The sequence below is a fragment of the Mirounga angustirostris genome, unplaced genomic scaffold (assembly GCF_029215605.1).
Source record: "Mirounga angustirostris isolate CCGP_5_RB_7025 unplaced genomic scaffold, mMirAng1.0.hap1 SCAF_8, whole genome shotgun sequence".
Classification (NCBI taxonomy): domain Eukaryota; kingdom Metazoa; phylum Chordata; class Mammalia; order Carnivora; family Phocidae; genus Mirounga; species Mirounga angustirostris.
The window spans coordinates 38120595-38142782 of record NW_026991716.1 but is presented as its reverse complement, the minus strand read 5'-3'; the positions used below and the strand labels follow the sequence as shown (position 1 = coordinate 38142782).

Sequence of the window (22188 nt, the reverse complement as noted above, 5' to 3'; positions counted from 1 at the left end):
ATCACAAAATACTGTTAATTTTTTCCCCAGCCATTTAAAAAATGTAAAAATCACAATTAGCTCATGGGCTGTAAGAAAACCAGCATATGATTCTAGTTTGCCAACCCCTGGTCTAAAGCTTTAAGTAGCCAAGAAAGTTAGGAAACCTGTCTAGTGGTGACTCCCGATCTACTCATTCCAGGGCCTGACCTTATTATTCTCTGCAGCTCCAGTTTTCTCTAGGGACTTTCTCCTGTAGCAGTCCACACACAACTGAGACAGGACCATCTTCTGAACCACCTCCTGGTCGCTGGCATTCCCCCAAAGTAGCCTCTGCCTCTATGGAGGCTCTACCTGGAGACACAAACTTACAGAATAAGGCAGGGGGCGGCGGGGGTGGGGTGGGGTGGGGGAGTATCCTCTGTAAACTGTTAAGAATCCACTCCTAGATAGGAACAGGGAAGAGCTTCTCTCCAGCTAAAGAGGGAAAGCAAAAAGATCTCCATTGATCACATCAAAACACAGAAGTTCAATAAATACCTGCCTTTGGTTTTTTTTCCACATCGCAGTGACGTGAACACAACAGCCTGAGAGAAAGAACCTATTCCAAGCCCCAGCCAGGGAGTGGGAACACTGGCGTGGGGCACCTCAGGTCAGGTCTCAGAACGGAATAGGGACGAAGACGTGGAATGGAAGAGGGAGCCAGCCAGATCCTCCAGTCCTCCCTGTCAGGTATCGGGAGTCACAGATGCCTGTGACCTCTCTCACCGTCCCGATCTGTCCCGACTTCCGCTGTAAAAGCCCCGTGTCACCAACAGGGAGTCCTGGGGTCCCCTCATGCCCCTCAGACCAGGGCAAATCACTCTTCTCACTCCATGGCGACAGGCACGTCTTCCACATCTCGGGGGACAGCGCTCTGAAGCTCACGCCTGATCTCGGGGGCCAGCTGTGGATGGGGCTGCAGCCGCAGCAGTTCCAAGAGGGCCTCTTTCTGGTCTGCGGCCAGGTCTGCCTTGTAGCGCTGGACCAAAGTCAGGAGGCACTGGTGCCAGAGCACAGGCAGTTGGCGCCTCTCCGTCCGGAAGCCCAGGAAGTGGAAGACCAGGGCGTCCAGCACGCGGTAGGGCAGCGCATACTTCTTATCCAGCAACAGTCGCAGGAAGATGCTGTTAGCACCGCTGTATTCCATCTCGGCAATTTTCAGCATGGCCGCGCTGGTGGGGAAGGAGATGCTGGAGGGAAGATCCGCCCTCTCCTGTCCCTCCTTCCCCTCTCCACCTCCGCTGGCCCCTGCACTGTGCTATTCCTAAGGGGGCCATCTCAGGCCTTCTTCTCACCTACCCAATCTGACACCCCCTCGGCCCCAGCTACCAGCTCTACGCAGATGTGCCCCAAGTCCCCACCTCTCACTCAGCCCCTTGTCTCAGTATCTGGCTAGAATAGATTCGAGTATCTGAAGATCTCCACCCCTAACGCTCTCTTCCCACGTTCCTCATCCATTCATTCATTCATTCATTCACTCAACTATTTACTGAGCACCTGCCATGTGCCAAGCACTGGGCTCCTGTTTTGGGGGAACTTACATTCTAGTGGAGCAGCAACATGCTCAGGAGCATAAACAAGCCAGAGATCCAGCGCGGTTCCAGCTCCTTCTCCACTCTGTCCGCCCCCCCCTCCCCTCCCCAATCCTGGGATTCTCCTGTCAGGGTATCTCCTGACTGACTGTCCTCCACACCCACCAACACTACCTGGAGTGCAACACAGGGATGGAGCATTTGGTGATGATGCTACCCACAATGATGGCTTCCCGCAGGGTACAGCTGCCAGACTCGCACAGTGGGATCAGGATCCCTGGGGAGGGTCAGAGGGGCGGTCACCTTGAGTCCGGGGTGAGAGAAAGGCGCTAGAGCAGATACAGTCATCTCCCAAGTCCAGATTGTTGTTTTCACCTGCAGGAGCTCCAGCCCCTCCCTCTCTGCAGCCTCCTGGGCTCCCACCTTTAAACCAGGCTCCAGGCTTGAACAGGGCCTTCTTGAGTGCCATGTAGAGGTGGAAGTTGAGTCGTTTGTACTCAGCGATGTCGTCTCGTACCCGGGGGAGCAGGACAAGGTTGTAGAAGCGCTGAGCCATGCGTTCCTTGAGGTTAGAGGCGAAAATCCTAGGGTTTTTTTTGGGGGGGGTGCCGGGAAGAGGAAGGATATGGGGGAGATCCAGGTCACTCAAGAGCCTGGCTCTGGCGCTCTAAATATCACCGTGGATGGTGCACACGAGGTGTGAGGGGTGTGTGGGAGTCAGCTGTGTGCACCCGACACCTGAGTCGGATGAGAGAGGGCACAGGAGGGGTACAAGGTGCACCCAAACAGAGTGAGCACTGTCCTAGGGACAGCCAGAACTCTGTGCTATCCCCCTTCCTTCCCCAGCACGGGTTCTCTCTACCCTGCTGTTACGAGGGACCCAAGCGTGCCTGGGGAGCCACAGACTTCAGGAGCCCCTCTGACACACCAGGGGTTGTCCCCTAATAGTTATGAGCCCCGCTTCTGGAAACTTATCACAGTGGAGTCTCAACGGGGTCCTGGCCCCGAGACATGAAACCGGAAAGCTGGGAAAACAGTGATCTAAAAAGAAGCTCCAGCTAGAGCTCTGGGGCAAGACTAAAATGTAATGACAACGGCAGGGAAAGCCTGTCCCCCCCCAACCCCCAGTCTCTACCTCGTGGCTTGGTACATGGCGGCTGCAGTCCAGGCCTCGGGCTCCGTGACGTAGAGGATCTGCTCCCAGTTGGAGAGCGCAGGGATGATCTTGAAGGCCTTGGGCAGCTTCCCACTGCGGTACTTGGACAACACCTGGGGACGAGGGTGCAGAATCAGCACTGCCAATGACACGGAAGCCGTGCGCCCTGTGCCAGGTTCGTCTCTGTGGTTTTCATGGCTTAGCTCACTTAATGCTCACAAGGACCCTGTAAGGATGTGCTCTTAGCACCCTCATTTTCCAGCTGGGGAGAGGAAGACCAGGGTGAAGGAACCTTCCCCAAGGCCACCAAACACGTGAGTGGCAGAGCAGGAATCTGAGCCCACACACTCGGGCTCTTAAGTCTGCTCTTGGCCACTGTGCCTCATTTGTGTGAGGAGAGAAAGCCTTACATGGGAGCCCACAGCCCCTAGGAGGGTATTCCATCATGGCTCTCCTCTCGGCCCTCACCTCCCGGACCCCCCTGTAGACCTCCAGAACCCGGGGGTCCAGCTGCGGCATGGGAAAGCCTGACACCTCTGACATAACCGTCTCAACTTCCGTCTGCTTCTCGGTCAGCTTCTCCATGATGATGTCAGCCAGGGTACGCCTACAAGTAAGGGAGGTGCGGGAGGGAAGGAGAGAGGGCTGTGGTCAGTCCAAGAGGCTTTAGGCAGCCTGCGCAGCCCCTTGTGAACTCCAGTACATCTGTGATCCCGCTGGGATGTGTGGCCCCAGCCTCCCTGGGCCCTACCAACCACTGCAGAATCCCTGCAGGGTGCAGAGGACCCAAAAGTCATTCAGTCTGGGACAAAGCTGACAGCTGTAGGGAGGTGAAGAACCTGAACTCTGAAGTCAGTCGGCCTGGGTTCAGAACCCAGCTTTTCCTCTCCCTGTATGACCCTGGGCATGCTCCTTCGCCTCTCTATGCCTCAGTCTTCGAGACAGGGATAATAACAGTACCTAGCTCATAAAGTTAGCATGAGGATTATAAGAATTAACGTTTGTACGTTACTCGAACTATTAGTACACAGCAAGTGTGCAGTAAGCACTGCCTATTTCAAACACACCTATCATGTGCCGGCAATATGTGGAGGGCTCCCCGTTACAAAGTCCTGGTGTGACCTCTCTAGAGGGCCAGACACATCTCAGTTACCTTCTAAGATTTCAAGTAGCTGGGGGCCATTAAGTAGGGACTATGACACAAACTTTCCCCCCAATTTCATTTATTAAAATTTATGGAAAGATTTCTAACATCAATGTTATTTTTCTCAGGTTCCTTACACATAGTATATCAAACATAACCTTATCATGTTCAGAATTACTGTTACATTGGGCTTTGGTATAATAATGGTGTCTTTGGAGGCTGCTAAGGTATATTTAAAACGTCTCCTGTTTTCTCAACACCAGGCACGGAGGTAGGGCTTTGCAGATGTTATCTCGTACAGGCTGTGCGACATCCCGTAGAGGTGTCGTTGCTGCCCTTGTTCAGACGCAGGAACTGATACCCACAGAGGTCAGTAACTCCCCCAAGGTCTCACAGCCTTGGTGGGAGTTAAAGCCTGGCCTTTCACGTTCTAAAGTTCAGGTCCTTGACGGTACCCTGTAACACGCCCCCAACTGCATGGGCCTCTGACCGCTGAGTTCACGTGGGTCTGGGCTTGCTTTCAGAAGCTGTCAGCTGTCATTTCTCAAGACTACTGGCAACCCCCGTTTTCGGTAGTTGCAGGCAAGAAAATCATCCGGCCAGTCCTGTCAAAATGCTGTGTTACCAAGGAGTTCTGAGGTGCTGAGTGAGAACCCGAGGGGCTCTCTGGCAGGACAAACACACCAGCCCAGAACACACTTTGTGACGTCTACTTCAGCTGCTGGGCATCAGCGTGGGCAGTGGGCTCATTTCCTCACTCTGTGCTCTCAAACAAGCAACCACAGAACTCCTCCTTCAGCTTTCCTGTCTTATTCTCAGTATTATCAGCCAACGAAAGATGCATTAGCCCCCCAAAGCCTAGAAACACTGTCACGTAAGTATCACAGGGTCAGAATGAACTAGTTGAGGGACTTTTATCCGAGACTCCCCCTCCCCTGGGTCAGAATCTACAGGCTTAAGAGTTTGATGGTAGGACCTTCAATGCCCACATGTTTTGGAACTACCATTTAGGATACATGGCATTACACTGTGCTTCTACCCGGGGGCGAGTCTGCCCACCAGGGAACATTTTGCTGTCTGCAGACATTGTTTGGTTATCACGATTGTAGGAAAGATCACTACTGGTATCCAGGGAATAGAAATCATCCAGATGCTAAACATCCCCCACCGCACAGGACAGCCTCCATAAAAAAAAGAATTATCCAGCCCAAAATGCCAGTAATGCCAAGGCTGAGAAACCCTGGCTGAAATGACGCTGAGAGTATGAACGAGACCTGGCCAAGGAAATCGAGCTTAGCACTAAGGAAATCAAGCAGGCCAAAACCAAATCCAATGGGATGGATCGCCCTGGAGGCATGGGAAAAGGCCCTGGAGCTGTTTTCCCGGGGAAGCCTGGGCAGTTCTACAACAGGTGGACAGATGGGCAGGAGGTCTGGGTCATTCCCACCAAGGAGGGGCCAATTTTGCCAAGTTGGTTCCCCAAAACTAGCTATGCTCAGGCCCTTCCCAAAGGCATGGAACCAAAATTGCCAGGCCATATGCTTCCCTGCAGAAAGCTGCCACAGGGACCGGACATCCCACATCCCAGGCCATGCCAGCCCCACCTGGCAGGAGGGTTCTTGTTCATGAACATCTCAATGGCACGCTCATCCTCAGGGTCCACGACCACCTCCGCATGATGGCCCACCCCTGTCATCGTGGCAGCCTTCTCCAGGGTGGGCCACTCCTCGTCCTCATCATCTGATCCATCCTGCGGGACTCCTGGACCTAGAACAGGAGAGGAAATGGATGAGCAAAGGCAAGCCGTGGGTGAGGGATGTAGAGGTCAATTCAACTTTACCCATCAGGCACAGTACAGGCCTCGCATGGGCTTGTAACAGACACAGACGGGTGCAGTGAAAGCAACGATGCCCCCACTGTCTTCCAGTTCCCAGGGGCTTCCTGTTCCCGATCTTGCTTGAGAAACAAAATGTACAAATATGAGCCAAGGAGACAGCGATGCCGTGAATAATCGTTAAACACGCTACACTCAGTTATATAGCAGGAGCTGTTCTAAACACTGTATTTAATTTTCATAACACCAAGAAGTAGTTATTACTATTCTACCCAGTGTCAGACGGGGACTCTGAAGCATAGGAAAGTTAAGTAACTTATCTAAGGCAGGTAGTCTGGGTTGAGACTGCGCATTCTTCACCTCTGTTCTATACACATTGTCGCACTTCATTATATGCCAACATGAGTGATAGAGGCAGTGTAAACCACAGGCATGTAAAAGGTGATGAGAGCAGAGGACAGTCAGACTCTGAACAGGCAGTACGGGAACTGGAGGAGTGTGCTCCAGACGTGGGTCACAACACTGGCAGGAACAGTTGGTTACAAGAGTATCTAACAGGCAGTAGCAAGAAATAAGGCTAGATGGGTAAAGTAAAGCCAGACCGCGGAGGGCCTTGAGGCCAGGCAATGGAGTTCAGATTTCAATGGAACAACGCCCCCTTTTTAGAACTTATTTGAGAGACAGTGGGCACACATGTGTGTGCGCATGCACACGAGCATGAACAAGGGCAGGGGCAGAGGCAGAGGGAGAAGGAAAGGGAGAAGCAGACGCCCTACTGAATGCAGAGCTAGACACTGCAGGAAGCTCAATTCCAGAACACTGAGATCATGACCTGAGCCAAAGTCAGACACGTAACCGACTGAGCCACCCAGGTGCCCCTGGCACAACCCATTTTTATAATGGACTACTGGAAGGCTACAAGCTGCCTGGGCATCTGAAAAGGGATGTAATAATCCAAGCAGAAAGATAAAATGTTACACGGGAACAGTGCAGTAAGAACAGAGGCAGTGTGGGCGCCTGGGTGGCTCAGTCGGTTAAGCGTCTGCCTTTGGCTTGGGTCATGATCCCGGGGTCCTGGGATCGAGCCCCCATAAGGCTCCCTGCTCAGCAGGAAGTCTGCTTCTCTCCCTCTGCCTGCCACTCCCCCTGCTTGTGTGTGCTCACTCTCTCTGTCAAATAAATAAATAAAATCTTAGAAAAAAAAAAGACAGAGGCAGTGTGTGATAAAAGCTAAATGGGGGAGGCAGATGCGGCAGACTTTTGTCTCCATATGCTAACAAACCCCAAATCTGTGCTTGTAGGTAGATTTCCCTTTACTCCAGACACTCACCCCAGCTCCCTCCTGTATAGCAGCGCTTGGATGAGCCATAAGCAATTCAAACCTCACCTGTCATCAACTGAACTCCTCTTTTCCTTTCAGGCCTCTGCTACTCGCTGTGTTCCATGTCTTAAGTAAATGGTACTACTGTCCACCAAATGCTGAGCCAGAACCTGGTAGGCTTGCCTCATCCCCTGCCCTCACCCCCAATATGCAATCAATTACCAAGTCCTATTCAATTCTACCTGACAGACTATCTCTCATATCCCTCACAGTTCTGCGTAAACCTAGATCAGCGTCATCTCTTGCCTGCAACAATCTCCTAACTGGTCTCCATATTCTCCAATAGCCCCCTACTGTCTTTAAGACAGCTTTAAATCCTGAACATAGCTTCCAAGTCTTTTGTAGATTTGGCTCCTACCTACCTTACTACCATTAACCCATTCACCCAGCAAACAATGAGTGCCTACTATATGTGAGGCACTGTTCTGAGTACTGAAATTAGTGTAAAAGAAACTTACAGAGCTTATATTTTAATAGGGGAGACAGACAATACTAAGTATTAAAATAAGACAAGTGCTATGAAAAAAAGGACACAGAGCAGAGTAGAGAAGTTGGGAGTGTGGAAACAGGAGTGGGGGCTATTTATTTATTTATTTTTAAAGATTTTATTCATGTGGCGCCTGGGTGGCTCAGTCTTTAAGCGTCTGCCTTCGGCTCAGGTCATGATCCCAGAGTCCTGGGATCGAGCCCCGCATCGGGCGCCCTGCTCTGCGAGAAGCCTGCTTCTCCCTCTCCCACCCTCCCTGCTTGTGTTCTCTCTCTCGCTGTGTATCTCTCTCTGTCAAATAAATAAACAAAATCTTTAAAAAAAAAAAATAAATAAATAGATTTTATTCATTTGGGAAAGAGAGAGAGAGAAGGGCAAGCAGACTCTCTGCTGAGCGTGGAGCCTGACGCCGGATCCAATCCCAGGACCCTGAGATCATGACCTAAGCAGAAGTCAGATGCTTAACTGACTGACCCACCCAGGCGCCCCCAGGTATTTCCATTTTTAATGGAGTGGCCAGGACAGGCCTCTCTGAGAAGATGAAGAATCAGGGAATAAACCTACAAAGGAACGAAGACAAAAGGAATAACAAGGGCAAAAGCCCTAACTTATTATGTTTAAGGAACAATAAAGCCTGTATGGACGAAGACGTCAAGGGGAAAGTAGTAGAAGAGGTCAGATTGGCAACAGGGGCAGATCATGTAGGTCTTTGAAGTCCTCCAGCTGTTGCGAGTAGACTCTAAGGGGGATGGGATACTAATCAGGAAGCTACAACAATAATCCAGGTGAGAGATTATGGTGGTTCAAACAGGACTGTGTTCCAAGGTGATGAAAAGTGGTCTCACTCGGGGCGCCTGGGTGGCTCAGATGGTTAAGCGTCTGCCTTCGGCTCAGGTCATGATCCCAGGGTCCTGGGATTGAGCCCCGCATCGGGCTCCCTGCTTGGCGGGGAGCCTGCTTCTCCCTCTCCCGTTCCCCCTGCTTGTGCTCCCTCACTCTCTCTATCAAATAAATAAATAAACTCTTTAAAAAAAAAAAAAAAAAAGAAGTGGTCTGACTCTGGATCTATTTTGAAGGTGGAGTCAACAGGATTTCCTAACAAATTAGATGTGGAGTAAGAAAGGGAGGAGTCCAAGGTTTCTGTCTTGAGCAAATGGAAGGATATCATCCTATTAACTGAGATGAGGAGGACAGTGGGAGGAGCAGGTTTGGTGAGAATATCAGGATTTCTGTTTTGGACACATTAAATTTGAGGTGTCTATTAGACTTCAAATGGGAGATGTCAAATAGGCAGCTGAAATAGAATCTGATTTTCATGGAAGAGATCAGGGCAAGAATACAAAGTTAGGAGCAGTCACTAAGTAGATGGCACTTAAACCATGAAACTGATGACAGCACCAGAAAAGTGACATGAAGAGAAGAGATCCAAGAGCTGAAATTTGTGGCCCATCAATGATAGGAGGCTGGGGACAAAAGAGGAGCCAGCAAAAGATACTGAAGCCAGGAGGCCAGTGTTCAATTGTGTCCAAAACTGCTCCCAGGACAAATGAAAGAGATCTGAGAGACAGATTAAGCGACTTGGAAGTCAACACTTCCACCCTAATAATACTGACCATCTTTTAATTAGTCTCTCTCCCTCTTGAGCACCTAAACAAGATCATTCTTCCTGCTCAGAGCACTCTCCACTCGTTTTTCAAGTCTCAGCACAAAGGTTATGCAATCTGGGAAGCCTGACCCCCAAAAGTAATGCTACTGTTCTAAGAAAAACTATACTTTCTTTATTCTGGAATGTATTATTCTAATCCTCAATTTAATTGTCTCTCTCTTGGGCTAGACTGTAAGATCCTGAAGTCAGGCACGCGGCTATCTTGTTTCCTTCTTTACCCAAACCATCTAAACTCCTAGCACAGTGCAAAGCACGGACTAGACAACTCCCAAGAATGTATAGAACAAATGGATAAATGTTAGGAGCGCTCAGTGGCGTGAGCAACTACTCCCTGTTGGTCTAACTGCGGGGGTGCCTAGAAGCGAGTATCTAAAACTACAAGTGGTTTTAAATCTGCTCCAGAGCTGGGTCTCTCATTTCATTACCTTTGCAAGGGTGTAATGCGGACCCCTTATTTATTTTATTTGATTTTCTTGATTTCAAACGATTTCCCTGCCAGATACCTTTTGGCCGCCTACTTACCCCCATAACCTAACCACCCTTCTCCCGGCACTCACCCCCCACCACTCACCCAGCCGCGTGGTGCGCTCGCGTGGCGCTGCGGGCTTGTCCCCAGTCCCATGCTCGGCCTCGAGTTCCTCCTGCTGCTGCCGTGCTTGCTGCAAAATCCGTCGAGTCAGCCGGGGCCCCACATACTCTTCCTCTTCTCTGGTCCCACGACCCCGCCGCTTTTCCCGGGCTCCTGCCCGCACCGCGTCCCCAGCCAGGATCTGCTCAGCCAGGGGAGCATGTTTTTCCTGACCCGCAGCTCCGCGAGCCGCCTTATATTTGGGCATTTTCCCCCAAAACTTTGCCGGAAAGCTTCACACGTGCCAACGGAGGAAAAGGGGGAAAAAAAAAAAACCTCGAGTGCGCTTGCGCATTGAACTCCCAGTGCCCAAGAGGCCCCCCCGGAGATTACAGCGCCTCCTAGCGTTCGGAGGCCAGGAGTGCCATCAGCGCCGTCACACCCCCTAAAAGAGCTCACGGGTCCTGGAGCTGGTCTCCCGAATAAACTCATTGCATTTAACGTTGGCTCCTATAAGTGGTGGCAGTCCGAGCGATGATTTTCTACTTTCACGGATCGAGGACCTATGTGGCCAAACGTGAACTTCCCCAGAAGCAAGGCGGGGGGGGGCGTGGCAGGAGCCGGGGAGTGACGTCACTGGAGGCGTCACCGAGGAGGTGCCTAGACCCGCCCCTGTTCCTCGTGGGCGCGTCGACTGGACGCTCTGTTTTTACGTCATTTCCGCAGCACCTCCCTCGGCAGAAGCTTGCATTAGGAGCGGATTCACTTAGTGTGGGCGGCCGGAGAATACTGTGGTTCAACTGTTTGTTCCTGCCACCCTCCTGGCCCGATACCATGGGAGTGACTTGGTAGGACAGCAAGGGACTTTGTGGGGCGGCGCTTGGGGTCGGGAAGGGCCCTCGGAGCCTGGAGTATACCCGGGAGGAGGCTCGGGACCAGGGTACGCGGTCCCCCACGAGCTGAGCAAGATGTCTTCGGAGTGTGTGGGTGAGGGAGATACTGTGAGGGCTGCGGATTCTCTGGGCTTGTTTGCTCGAAGATGCTCCCAGTCCTGGAAGGCGGCAGGTGAAAGGTTTTGTCCCAGGAGCCCATCGGTGGTTATGTACCTCCTTCCTTTTTCTTCCCAGGAGGCCATCGGGCTGCCCGGGGTGTGGAACGTAAGGGTTGGAAGTAGGATGCCCGGAGTAGGACCCAATCTGCAGGCGGGGCTAGAGGGGGTGCAGGATAGGCAACGAGGAAACCATCTTTTTTTAGGTTTTTCTCCTGCCCCTCCCTACAGCCACCTAATGCAGTTAGACCAGCCCGTGTCTGGTTCTGGTGTGGCCGTTTTAAGTTCTTCAGTCTAGAGGGGGGGAAAAAGAGAAAATGTTGGGAGTTAGATTGGGGTTCAGGCACGTCACCTCTTCAGGATCCGTTTCCTACTATGTTTAATTGTTGGTCTAGTTTCTATGGACTTTTAATCTTTAACATGATATAAGTAGGGTGGCAGAGAAAGGTATGGCCTAATGCTCTTGGGGGCATGAGTTCCAAAATGCTAGATTTCAGATTTTTTTTTTTTTTGCTTTCTTTTGAATATTGGTAAATATTAGCATGTTTCCAGTCAGAGAGGGCTGGAGGCTAGGATATCCTGAAGTCAGTGGCTGGAGCCTGGGGGAACTACTCTTTCTGGTAGCTCAGGTTCGTGTAGGCATGTCTGTTACTGCACCTTTGTTTTCTACTGTGGATATCATGAGCCTTTTCTAAGTCTTCTAGTGTAAGGGGGATGTGTGAGGGATGGAATGAAAAGTTTGTAGCATAGAGCCTTGGAACCCTGGAAGCCTCTGTTCTTTCAGTAGAAGACAGAGAGAGGGAATGGGCTGTCAGTCTGTTTGGGTCCCTTGTCAAGTTTTTCACACTCCTGGGGCTTCTGACCCCTGTAACATCAATTTAGGGATTCTCTTATTTTTCTCAATAAGGCACATCATCTCATCGCTCATGAGTGTGTTTTCTGACAAAGAGTAGTGACAATTTTTAGCAACAGCAGGACTCCCATTTTTATACCTTCATGTAGTTGATCTTGAGGTAATGCAGTGTCTTCCAAAATTCAGTAACATATGGTTTTTATATAGCTAGGTACCATCTGTAGTAGTTATTAATGTTTTCTCTTGAATCTATTTATTTTCCCTAAAAACATTTTAACAGGCAGCTACGTCTCTAGGGAAGAAATCTAGTATAGTGGATAAGAACACAGACATGGAGCCAGCCTAACTGGCTTCGAATCTTGACTTATACCACACCAAGCTCTGTGACCTGATGCGAGTCACTCAACCCCTCTGTACTTAAGTTTCTTCATTTGTAGCAAGGAGATAAATAATAGCTCATCTTATAGGGCTGTTGTGAGGGTTCAAAGAGTTCATTTGTCTAAAGGCCTTTGGACACTGCCTGGCACATGGTTGATGCCTAATGATTGTGATCTGCTACTCTGAAGGGGAAGCCAGTTTCACTTACCATAGAAGGAAATCTTTTATTTCATTGTTTTGTTTTATTCTTGTACGTACTGTTGCCTCTAGTTCCTAAAAATTATAAACTTGAGACTTGCTTTCTTTTTGATCCTAGGGCTGTTGAATACAATTTTTCGCATTGACGAAATGTTCTATAACACCATTGTCTAATACACTAGCCTTCAGTCACATCTGGCTGTTGAGTCTTTGAAATGTGGGTGGTGCAGCTGAGGAGTTGAGTTTTTAATTTAACTTGTTTTATTAGTTTAAGTGTAAATAGCCACGTGTGGCTTGTGGCTGCTGTACTGGACAGCACACATTCAAAGTGTTCGAGAAATGGTAAAAACATACTAACCCCAAATTGAGATTTTCCCGATAGAGTCAGAACTGAAGGAATCACAAAGGACATCCCTTTCTCATATGACTCAATGTTATGAATTGCTCAGCCTCTGTACCACTTAAAACCTTCTCTTGAACATTGGCACACATGTCCCGCTTGGGAAACACTGGTGTGATAGATAGGAAGTTCACTACACTGATGTGAGTGTCCTGAGATCTGTGTTCTAGTTCTTAGTGGAGCTCTCAGGAACTGTGAGCCTCTATTTCCTCGTCTTTAAAATGAGAGAGAGGGTCAGGGTAGGTGGTCTCTAAGGTAACTCCTGGCCCTGGAGAGCTGTGATTCTGTGGGTAAATGAGTGGCTCAGTGAGTGTACGTGTGTCTCTGGATACTGATGATTTGGTCCTCTCCCTTCCAGTGTGTCCCAGATGCCTGTGGCTGAGGGCAAGAGTGTCCAGCAGACGGTGGAGCTCCTCACCCGGAAGTTGGAGATGCTTGGGGCAGAGAAGCAAGGAACATTTTGTGTGGATTGTGAGACCTACCACACAGCTGCCTCCACTCTTGGCAGCCAAGGTCAGTGAGATGGGTCTGCAGGATGGCTGGAACCTCACTTGGAGTTGATTGACATTCATGTTCGTTGAAATCTTTATGCTCTTTTGCTAAGGGTGGTATTCTTGAACATGTGGCAGATGTTTCTGAATTCATTAAATCTCAGTCCTTCATCTCTTAGACTGGGCCGATGCCTTAGTCTTTCTGCACTTTGCACTTTAAAGCTGTGTTTCTCGGGGGATTGGTCACTGGCTAACTGCATCTAAGCATCTGGGTTACTTGTTAAAGGTGCAGAGTCCTGGGGCGCCTGTGTGCCTCAGTTGATTAAGCATCCGACTCTTGATTTCGGCTCAGGTCATGATCTCAGGGTCCTGGGATCAAGTCCCGCGTCGGGCTCCATGCTCAGCACAGCATCTGCTTAGGATTCTTTCTCCCTTTCCCTTTGCCCCTTCCCCTGTTCTCACTCTCTATTCTCTCCCTCTCAAATAAATAAATAAAATCTTAAAAAAATAAAGGTGCAAAGTCTCAGCTCTCCTTACCGCCTGACTGGTGTTACAAGCCCCGTAATTATACTTCCGCCAGCTCCCTTGATGATCTTTATGCACTCTTAAGTTTGAGAGAGACTCCTTTTAGGCCCAGAAGTCTATGATTCTTTCACAGCTTTAGAGTTTTTAGAACTTTGTGCAGAAGGGCTTTCAGGTTCCTACACCTAGCCAGTAGCCTTGGATACCTCATTGTATGACCTTGACCATTGAATCAACTTTTGTTTCAAATATATTGAGATGGGCTGTGGATGATGGTGGTAGGGAGGCAAAAAGAATCTTTTTTTTTCTTCAAATTTTTATTTAAATTCTAGTTAGTTAACATATAGTGTAATATTGGTCTCAGGAGTAGAATTCAGTGATTCGTCGTTTACATATAACACTGGGTGCTCACCACCCATTTAGCCCCTCACCCACCTCCCTTTATCAACCCTGTTTGTTCTCTGTTGTTCAGGGTCTTTTATAGTTTGCTTCCCTCTCTCTCTTTTTTCCCCCTCCTATATGTTCAACTGTTTTGTTTCTTAAATTCTGCATCTGAGTGACATCATGGTATTTGTCTTTTTCCGACTTACTTCACTTAGCATAATACACTCTAGTTCTATCCACGTCTTTGCAAATGGCAAAATTTTTCTTTTTGATGGCAGAGTAATATTCCATTACATATTTATATAATATATAGAGATTTATTAGATGTGTAAGTTGTATATATATATAGACACATTAGATATATAGATAATAGATATATATATATTTCTCCCACATTTTCTTTGTCCATGCATCAGCCAATGGACATTTGGGCTCTTTCCATAATTTGGCTATTGTTGATAATGCTGCTGTAAACATCAGGATGCATGTACCCCTTCGAATCTGTATTTTTGTATCCTTTCGATAAATACCTAGTAGTGCAATTGCTGGGTCGTAGGGTAGTTTCTTTCCTAAAATTCTTGAGAAACCTCCATACTGTTTCCCAGAGGGGTTGCACCAGTTTGCATTCCCACCAACAGTGTGAGAGGGTTCCCCTTTCTCCACATCCTCACCAACATCTGTTGTTTCCCATGTTTAGAGAACCTTTGAATATGAGTTAGAGAACCTGGGTTCTCTTAGTCTTGGCTCTGTAGTAATTTGACCTAGGACAGTTCTAAAGCACAGTGATGAAGAGGCTAGATCATGGAACCAGAGAACTAAGTCCTAGTCACATACTAACTGTCACTTAGTGAAGTCCCACAACCTATGACTGTTCCTATGCCAGTCATTTGCCTATTTCCCCGTAGATCCATTCCCCATACCTCCCCTGCAGACAACATTTGCCAGGCGCCCTTTTAGTCACCTTTGGCCAGTGAGGGGCAGTGGGGAATTTTAGAGGCCCGAAGCAAGGGAGAGCACAGGATCTCCTCCTCTCCTGCTTTGGGTGGTGTCTCCGGCTGTGACTGTGGTCTCTTCCTTGGTTTTAGCTCCTGCTGGGTGCCCCTCGTGCCTCGCTCTAATGACAGCACATCCTCTCTTTTTCCTTCCAGCCTTTGGGGTGGTAGTAGCTCCCTGTACTGCTAATATTTGAGCGGCCTCACCATTTGTTTGGTTTTTCGGTTTTTCCAACCCTGGTATTTCGTTCCCTGTATTAAATCCCTTCTAATGAAACTATTTGCTATGGGGTCTGTTTCTATACCTTCCTAGGACAGTTTGTCATTTGCAAAATGAAAATATCATAGTACTGATCCCCTAGTGTTTTGCTCATTAAATAAGTTACTATGTGCAAAGCACTTAGAACTGAGGTGGTTGTGTAGTAAGTTTTTAATAAATAAGAGCTCTACCGAGTTTCACCATCAGTAAAATCACAGGGTTACCATTACTTGTGCCTTCAGTAGGAATCAAAAGAGAAAACAGTTACGAAAGCGTTTGGAAAACAAAACATTTGTGCACAGGTATAAGATGGCGTACCGTATCTAAGAAACTACCTGTTGTAGGCTCTGTTTTCCTGATCTGACCTTTACTTTTTAAGGAGCTACAGTCTAGTTGGGGAGAGGACACATTGGCAGCGGACAGGGGTTGGAATGGAAGGAGCAATAAACTTGAGGTCAGAAGGCCCGGATTGGAGTTCCAGTTCTGCTCCTTACTGGCTCTGTGCCTTTAGATCACAAGTTCTCACATGGACCAGCATTAACATCACCCCGAGAGCTCATTAACACAGATTGCTGGGCCCCTCCCAGACTTTTCCACTCAGGAAGTGTGGGCTGGGGCAGAGAATCCGCATTTCCACCAAGTGCCCAGGTGGTGGTGGTGCTGCTGCCCGTCCTGAACCCTATAGGCTTCACTTTCCTTGTCTGTAAAAGCGGGGACAGTAACGCTGGTTCTGCTTGCTTCACAAGTTTGTGCCAATACAGAGATATTTGTTTTTTTTTTTAAAGATTTTATTTATTTATTTGTGAGAGATAGCACAAGCTGGGGGAGAGAAAGAGGGAGAAGCAGACTCCCTGCTGAGCAGGGAGCTCGATGCGGGGCTCAGTCCCAGGACCCCGAGATCATGACCTGAGCCAAAGCAGACGCTTAGCCAACTGAGCCACCCAGGCGTGCCCAAAGATACTTTATTTTGATTTTAAAAATACTATTGTCTGTAAACAACTGGCAGTGCCTTCTTCATTAAAAAAAACCTTAGTTGACTTTCAAAGTATTTTCAAGAAAGTAAGAACACCTACAGACTCGTATGGTATGAATTAAATAATTACAGTGAGTTTGCACAAGAACAGAATGACAGATCAGCTTTGGATGTCTTTTTTTTTTTTTTGGAAGGTTGAAATATTTTGTGCTGGGTTTAGCAGGAGGTGAAAGGTACCCATTGGCAGCAAGCGGTCAGGAGGGATGTGAGGAGAGGTTGGTGCAGAACCTGTTGAGTTCTGGAAGTGGCAGCAGAGTGGAGGCCTGTGTAGAGGTCTCCGCCCTATCTCCTCTTTTCCACTGTTAAACTCTCATTCTTTTTTTTTTTTTTTTTTTTTAAGATTTTATTTATTTGACAGAGAGAGACACATAGTAAGAGAGGGAACACAAGCAGGGGGAGTGGGAGAGGGAGAAGCAGGCTTCCCACGGAGCAGGGAGCCTGACGCGGGGCTTGATCCCAGGACCGTGGGATCATGACCTGAGCCGAAGGCAGACGCTTCACGACTGAGCCACCCAGGCGCCCCTGTTAAACTCTCATTCTTGCCTAGAATATCTTTCCTTCTCTGTGTGGCTGAACCCTACCCTCTCTTCATATCATAGTTCAGGTCCTGCTTTCTCCATGAAAGTTTTTCCTGCTGACTCTTGCACACTTTGATCTCTTTCTGCTCTGGTCTTTTTTCCTTCCAAGAAGATTTCTGGTCTATCCCACGTAAGCACTTTAACGACTGAGCCACCCAGGTGCCCCTATAGTTAAGTCTTAATAAATACTTGGGATTGTGGTAGTCTATTCCTTAATTCTTGCAGTGTATGAGAGGGCGATCTTGCTTTCCATTTTCAGTTGACCAAATATATGTAGCTTTCCTTTCTTCTTGCAGAAAATCTCTAGTAGTGGGGCGCCTGGGTGACTCAGTTAAACGTCTGCTTTGGCTGAGGTCATGATCCCGAGGTCCTGGGATCGAGCCCTACATTGGGCTCCCTGCTCGGCGGGGAGCCTGCTTCTCCCTTTCCCACTCCCCCTGCTTGTGTTCCCTCTCTCTCTGTTTCTCTCTTTCTCAAATAAATAAATAAAATCTTTAAAAAAAAAAACCTCTAGTAGTAATCAACGAGAAAACTCATTTCTCAGAGACCGGAAGGGGTAGACTGGGGCTTGAAACTAGACCTTCTGATTCCACATCTTGAGTCCTTTCTGTGAATGTGCTGATTGCTTCCCAAGTCAGCTGATACATTAAAGTACTCCAGGGGTTCGGGTGCTTGGGTGGCTCAGTTGGTTAAGCGTCTGCCTTTGGCTCAGGTCATGATCCCAGGGTGCTGGGATTGAGTTCCACATCTGGCTCCCTGCTCAGCGAGGAGTCTGCTTCTCCCTCTACTGTTCCCCCCTGCTCGTGTGCACGTGCGCGCTCTCTCTCTCTCTAATAAATAAATACAATCTTTTTTTCTAAAGATCTTCCTAATTTGTCATCAACAGCCGTCTATGAGCCCATCACTCAACTTAAGAACTAAACTGTTACCAGTGCTATTGAAGTTCCCTTGTGCTCCTCATGTTTTCTGTAGAGCAGGGTTTTACTACATGCTGCCTTACCTGCCGTTCTTCTCCCTTCCTCTTTGGAAAAGACTGTTGGTGAGGGGATTTCCCCCACATCGCCCTCCAAGATGGCTGAGGTAATGGCAGATTGCCATCTGGCCATGTTCTGCTCATTTGACTCTATTCCGGGGTTTGCGGAGGAAGATCTTGATGCTGATAGAATCTCTGTCTCTGCAGGTCAGGCTGGGAAGCTGATGTATGTGATGCACAACTCAGAGTACCCTCTGAGCTGCTTCGCTCTCTTTGAGAACGGCCCTTGGCTTATTGCCGACACCAACTTCGATGTGCTCATGGTGAAGCTCAAGGGCTTTTTCCAGAGTGCCAAGGCCAGCAAGATTGAGACCCGGGGTACCCGTTACCAGTACTGTGACTTCCTAGTGAAGGTGGGCACAGTCACCATGGGGCCCAGTGCCCGAGGCATCTCTGTAGAGGTAAGACCTTGGGGAAACAGGAGCAGTATGTGCTGAAGGGCTGCTCAGCAGAGGGCTCTGCAGATTTTCTCACCCCTCTGAATGCAAACAGGTGTTTATGCCTTCCTCATCCCTGTCTCCAGGGCATGTGTGCTCCCTTGTCCCTGCATCTTTTACCCTTTCTTTAATCATTCAGGTTCTGGCCCAGGGTGGGAATGGGAAGCTGGGGTCACAACAGGTAGAAAGCTTAAGAAGGCTGACTTGCTGGAGAAGGGAAGGGATAGTCAAGGGAGGAAGGTAATTGTGATGTGGAGGGACTGGTCACCCATCACAAGGACTGGAGCAAACCAGGGCAACTTTTTGTGCAGGTAACTTTTGGGAGGTGGGCCCTAAATAGTGTGTCTACATCCCTTTCCCTAGTACACCTTAAGATAGGTCTCAGAGATTGTGTAGCAAGATGAGCCTTTCCTTTTGACATGCTGTCGACTTCTTTCGTGGTGGAAAGAGGTGTGTGTGGTGACTTCATCTCTGAGGTATATATTGGAAACCACAAAGAGGGAGTGTGGCAGTAGCTGGCTTTGGGACCAGTAAAATTCCTCAATCTACCATGTGCCCAGCACTATGTGAGATTTAAAAAAAAAAAATAGGTGACCTACAGGGCCTGCCTTTTGAACATGTAGGATTTAGTAAGCGAGCGAAGCTGAAACACACAAACTGTTTTTGAAGTCAGTCCGTAAGACGTTCCGAGGCACATTGCTCTGGGGATTCAGGCCAGTGAGAGCACTGGTGACTTTGAGGATGGGGATGCTTTCTTCTGGAGTAGCATGTAAAGAGGGACTTAAAATGTAGAGATGTGGGGCGCCTGGGTGGCTCAGTTGTTAAGCGTCTGCCTTCGGCTCAGGTCATGATCCCAGGGTCCTGGGATCGAGCCCCGCATCAGGCTCCCTGCTCCGTGGGAGGCCTGCTTCTCCCTCTCCCACTCTCCCTGTTTGTGTTTCCTCTCTCGCTATCTCTCTCTCTATCAAATAAATAAATAAAATCTTAAAAAAAAAAATGTAGAGATGTGGGGAGAGATAAACCCCACTAAGCATTCCAGGTAGAGAAAAGGGCCTTAGCGGTAAATTACTTCTCTGAAACTGCTGGGACCTTTGGGGCCAAGATTTCCTGACCCCTTTTGGCTTGTGATACACCTTGCATTTGCTGAGACCCAGTGGGAACCCACTGTCTGCTTATCCTAAATGTTTCCATTTTTGTAGTACACATATATCGCAGCTCTTTCTTAACGTGTTTCTCCTTATGCTTACTAATTATTTTTCCTGCCATCTTTCCAGTGAAAAGCCAGGAGAAAGGAATGAGAAAGTCTTAAGATGTAGCTCCTTTGACCCCTGGCACATTGGTTGGGAAATTACTTCTTAGGGTCAGTTGGGGTCTTTTGTGGGGGTAATGTTTGGTCTTAAAGAGACTTAAGAGCATATGTGTCTATTTGCCCCCTATGGACACACACACACACACACACATAGATACATATACACTCTTACCTTCTGTTGTTCATTTTCTCTCAGAATTCTTCTGAGCTCTCCTTGGATCTTCATGCAGCATAGCAGGGACTATACCATTCTGAGATCATCAAAGGGGGCCTGTGTCTGTTTCTGGGTCTTGTGGGTTGGGGCTGTAGGTTGATAAGTCCCAAGATGAGAATGTGAGAGATGCCTAAAAGGAATGATGCTGGGTATGTGGAATCCCTAGTGTTTGGCTTGAGTATTTTTCTGTGGAGCAACATTGTGTTAGAAGGTGTGTGTCTTTGGCTTGTGGTTGGAGAAGATGGGAGCAGGGGGCAAGAGGTGCAAGAGAAGCAGAAGACCTTGTCCTTGCCCTCACTCACCCTTGTTCTCTGTTCTTTTGGTCCCCAGGTGGAGTATGGCCCCTGTGTGGTAGCTAGCGACTGCTGGAGCCTGCTGCTCGAGTTCCTACAGAGTTTTCTAGGCAGCCACACACCAGGGGCTCCCGCAGCGTTTGGGAACAGACACGATGCCATCTATGGCCCAGCAGATACCATGATCCAATACATGGAACTCTTCAATAAGATCCGCAAGCAGCAGCAGGTGCCGGTGGCTGGGATTCGTTAGTGACTGGCAACTGCCTGGCTGAGCTCTGTCACCAGGGGAACTGCGCAGGAGGAGCAGGGGCTGCACCCTGAGGCCCCTGGACCCCAGAAACCCAGGGCAGACATGGAGGCTTCTCTCCATCTTCCCAGCTGTGACTTTTGTTCTGGGGATCTGGACTTCCCTCCCCTGACCCTCACACACAGCCCCCCAGCAGCTGCTTCACCCTACGCCTTACTGGACTTGGCCTGTTCTCAAGAATGGTAATTATGAAGAGTGGAGAAGTGTGGAGCTTTCCTGCTTTAGGGGAAAAGGTAGGACAGGCCTGCCTAGTGTTGGTGGGAAAGCAATCTGTATCTCCAACTACTGAGGATTTGGCTTAGGTCCACGGTGGATGGACTGGGCTGGGCTGGGCTGTAATAAAGGCCTCTTCCTCTACTCCAGGGATGCAGGTGGGCTTCTCCTGGAGAAGGAGTAGGAGGCATAACTTGGTGTGATGGCTATCATTTCCTGACCTGTTTGCTGAAGTGAACTGTGAGTTGACTTTTCTAGGATGTTGCCGAAATCCTTTGGAGTCTCCCTCTGGCATCTTTCCATTCTGTTGTGAATGAGGTTAAGCCAGAGGCTAAGCTGCTGTAACAAAGAGAACCTTAAGTACAGTGGCTCCTGGTAGAAGTTTATTCTTCTCTCTTCTAATAGTACAGATATTATCAGATGGTCTGGGGTAGATTTAACTGTACAAGGTCACCAGGACCTCGGTTTCCTTCTGTCTTGTTTAGCCAACCCTGGGGTGTTGACCTTGCCCACAAGGTCAAAGCAGACTCATCAGCTCCATGCCTACAATACACCGGGGAAAGAGAGAGCAAAGCAGTTTCTTTTTAAAGGATATGACCTGGAGTCACTCAAATCAGTGTGGTCACACTTTGCTGAAAGGGACGCTGGGACATAGTCTCTTGCTTGGGTGGCCATGGGTCCAGTTAAAACTCAGGGGCTTCTGTGACTAAAAGATAAAGGAGAATATGGGGGCCCAGTGAGGGGCCTCTGCTACATGGAGCTCAATGGATGTGCCCAGGAGGGCTCTTTGTTGTTATTTTGCAGAGCACCCCCTGTGAAGCTATTTGTGAATTGCACTAGGATAGGGCAGGTGCTAGAGCTAGAGCCACTTGTGAGTTTTGCTGGCTTAGTCACACTGGGCAGTCAGTTCCGCACCCCTTGCCTAAGGGTTCACAGCTTCCTGAGCTCTTGGTCCTCATCTCATTTGAGCCTCTAAGCTGCTCATTGGACTTATGTCGCCTGCTCACCTGACTCTGGCTGCAGAAATGTTCAGTCGGGCTAACATTGATATATACAGGCAGGGATGGTCTGAGGAAACACGTTAATATACTTTACTACAGACCTGTCCTCAAGGATACCGTCCCTCACTGAAGGTACCTCAGAGAAATTAGTTTCAGATCTAATGCCTCTGCAACAGGAATCAGGAGGCGATCATGTTTCCCTTGTAGCTTTGGCTGGCAGGAAGCTCAGATTAACTCTGTAACTGCAGGACCTGCCAGCTGCACTTTTTGTTCTCCTTTGCCCCTGGCTTTTTGTTTGGTTCTTTGTTCTGTTTTTGCTTGTTTAAATTGAGGTGTGTTTTAGATGTCATTTACAGACAATAAAATGCATAGATTTTATGTTTTTGGCCTTCTGATTTATATTTGCTCTTGTTCAGCTTTATCTGTTTGTATTTTTCTGTAGGCCCCCTCAAA

The 22188-nt window shown here is 48.6% G+C and overlaps 3 protein-coding genes across 4 annotated transcripts in view; 2 read left to right on the top strand and 1 right to left on the bottom strand.

The window, feature by feature from the left end:
• Positions 1-488: 488 nt before the first annotated feature.
• On the bottom strand, positions 489-10343 carry BYSL (bystin like). Its single transcript, XM_045866890.3, has 7 exons — positions 9793-10343; positions 5458-5620; positions 3178-3316; positions 2689-2822; positions 1977-2137; positions 1728-1830; positions 489-1193 (listed from the first exon to the last, which is right to left on the bottom strand). The coding sequence occupies exons 1-7, from the start codon at positions 10055-10057 to the stop codon at positions 848-850; spliced, it is 1311 nt and encodes a 436-aa protein (XP_045722846.1). The 5' UTR covers positions 10058-10343; the 3' UTR covers positions 489-847.
• Positions 10344-10494: 151 nt separating this feature from the next.
• On the top strand, positions 10495-22113 carry MED20 (mediator complex subunit 20). 2 transcript variants are annotated; one of them, XM_045866893.3, is made up of 4 exons: positions 10495-10637; positions 13025-13179; positions 18106-18359; positions 20249-22113. In XM_045866893.3, exons 1-4 carry the CDS (start codon positions 10624-10626, stop codon positions 20462-20464), a joined length of 639 nt encoding a protein of 212 aa, XP_045722849.1. In that variant the 5' UTR covers positions 10495-10623; the 3' UTR covers positions 20465-22113. The 2 variants fall into 2 exon arrangements, with proteins under 2 accessions (XP_045722849.1, XP_064453668.1); XM_064597598.1 differs by lacking the exon at positions 13025-13179 and having other exon boundaries at positions 10509-10637.
• The window catches only part of USP49 (ubiquitin specific peptidase 49), an 88494-nt gene continuing 86926 nt past the window's right edge, over positions 20621-22188 (top strand). Inside the window, exon 1 of the mRNA XM_064597592.1 lies at positions 20621-20754. The gene's annotated coding sequence lies outside the window, so the exon portion shown is untranslated. The remainder of the gene's footprint in view (positions 20755-22188) is intronic.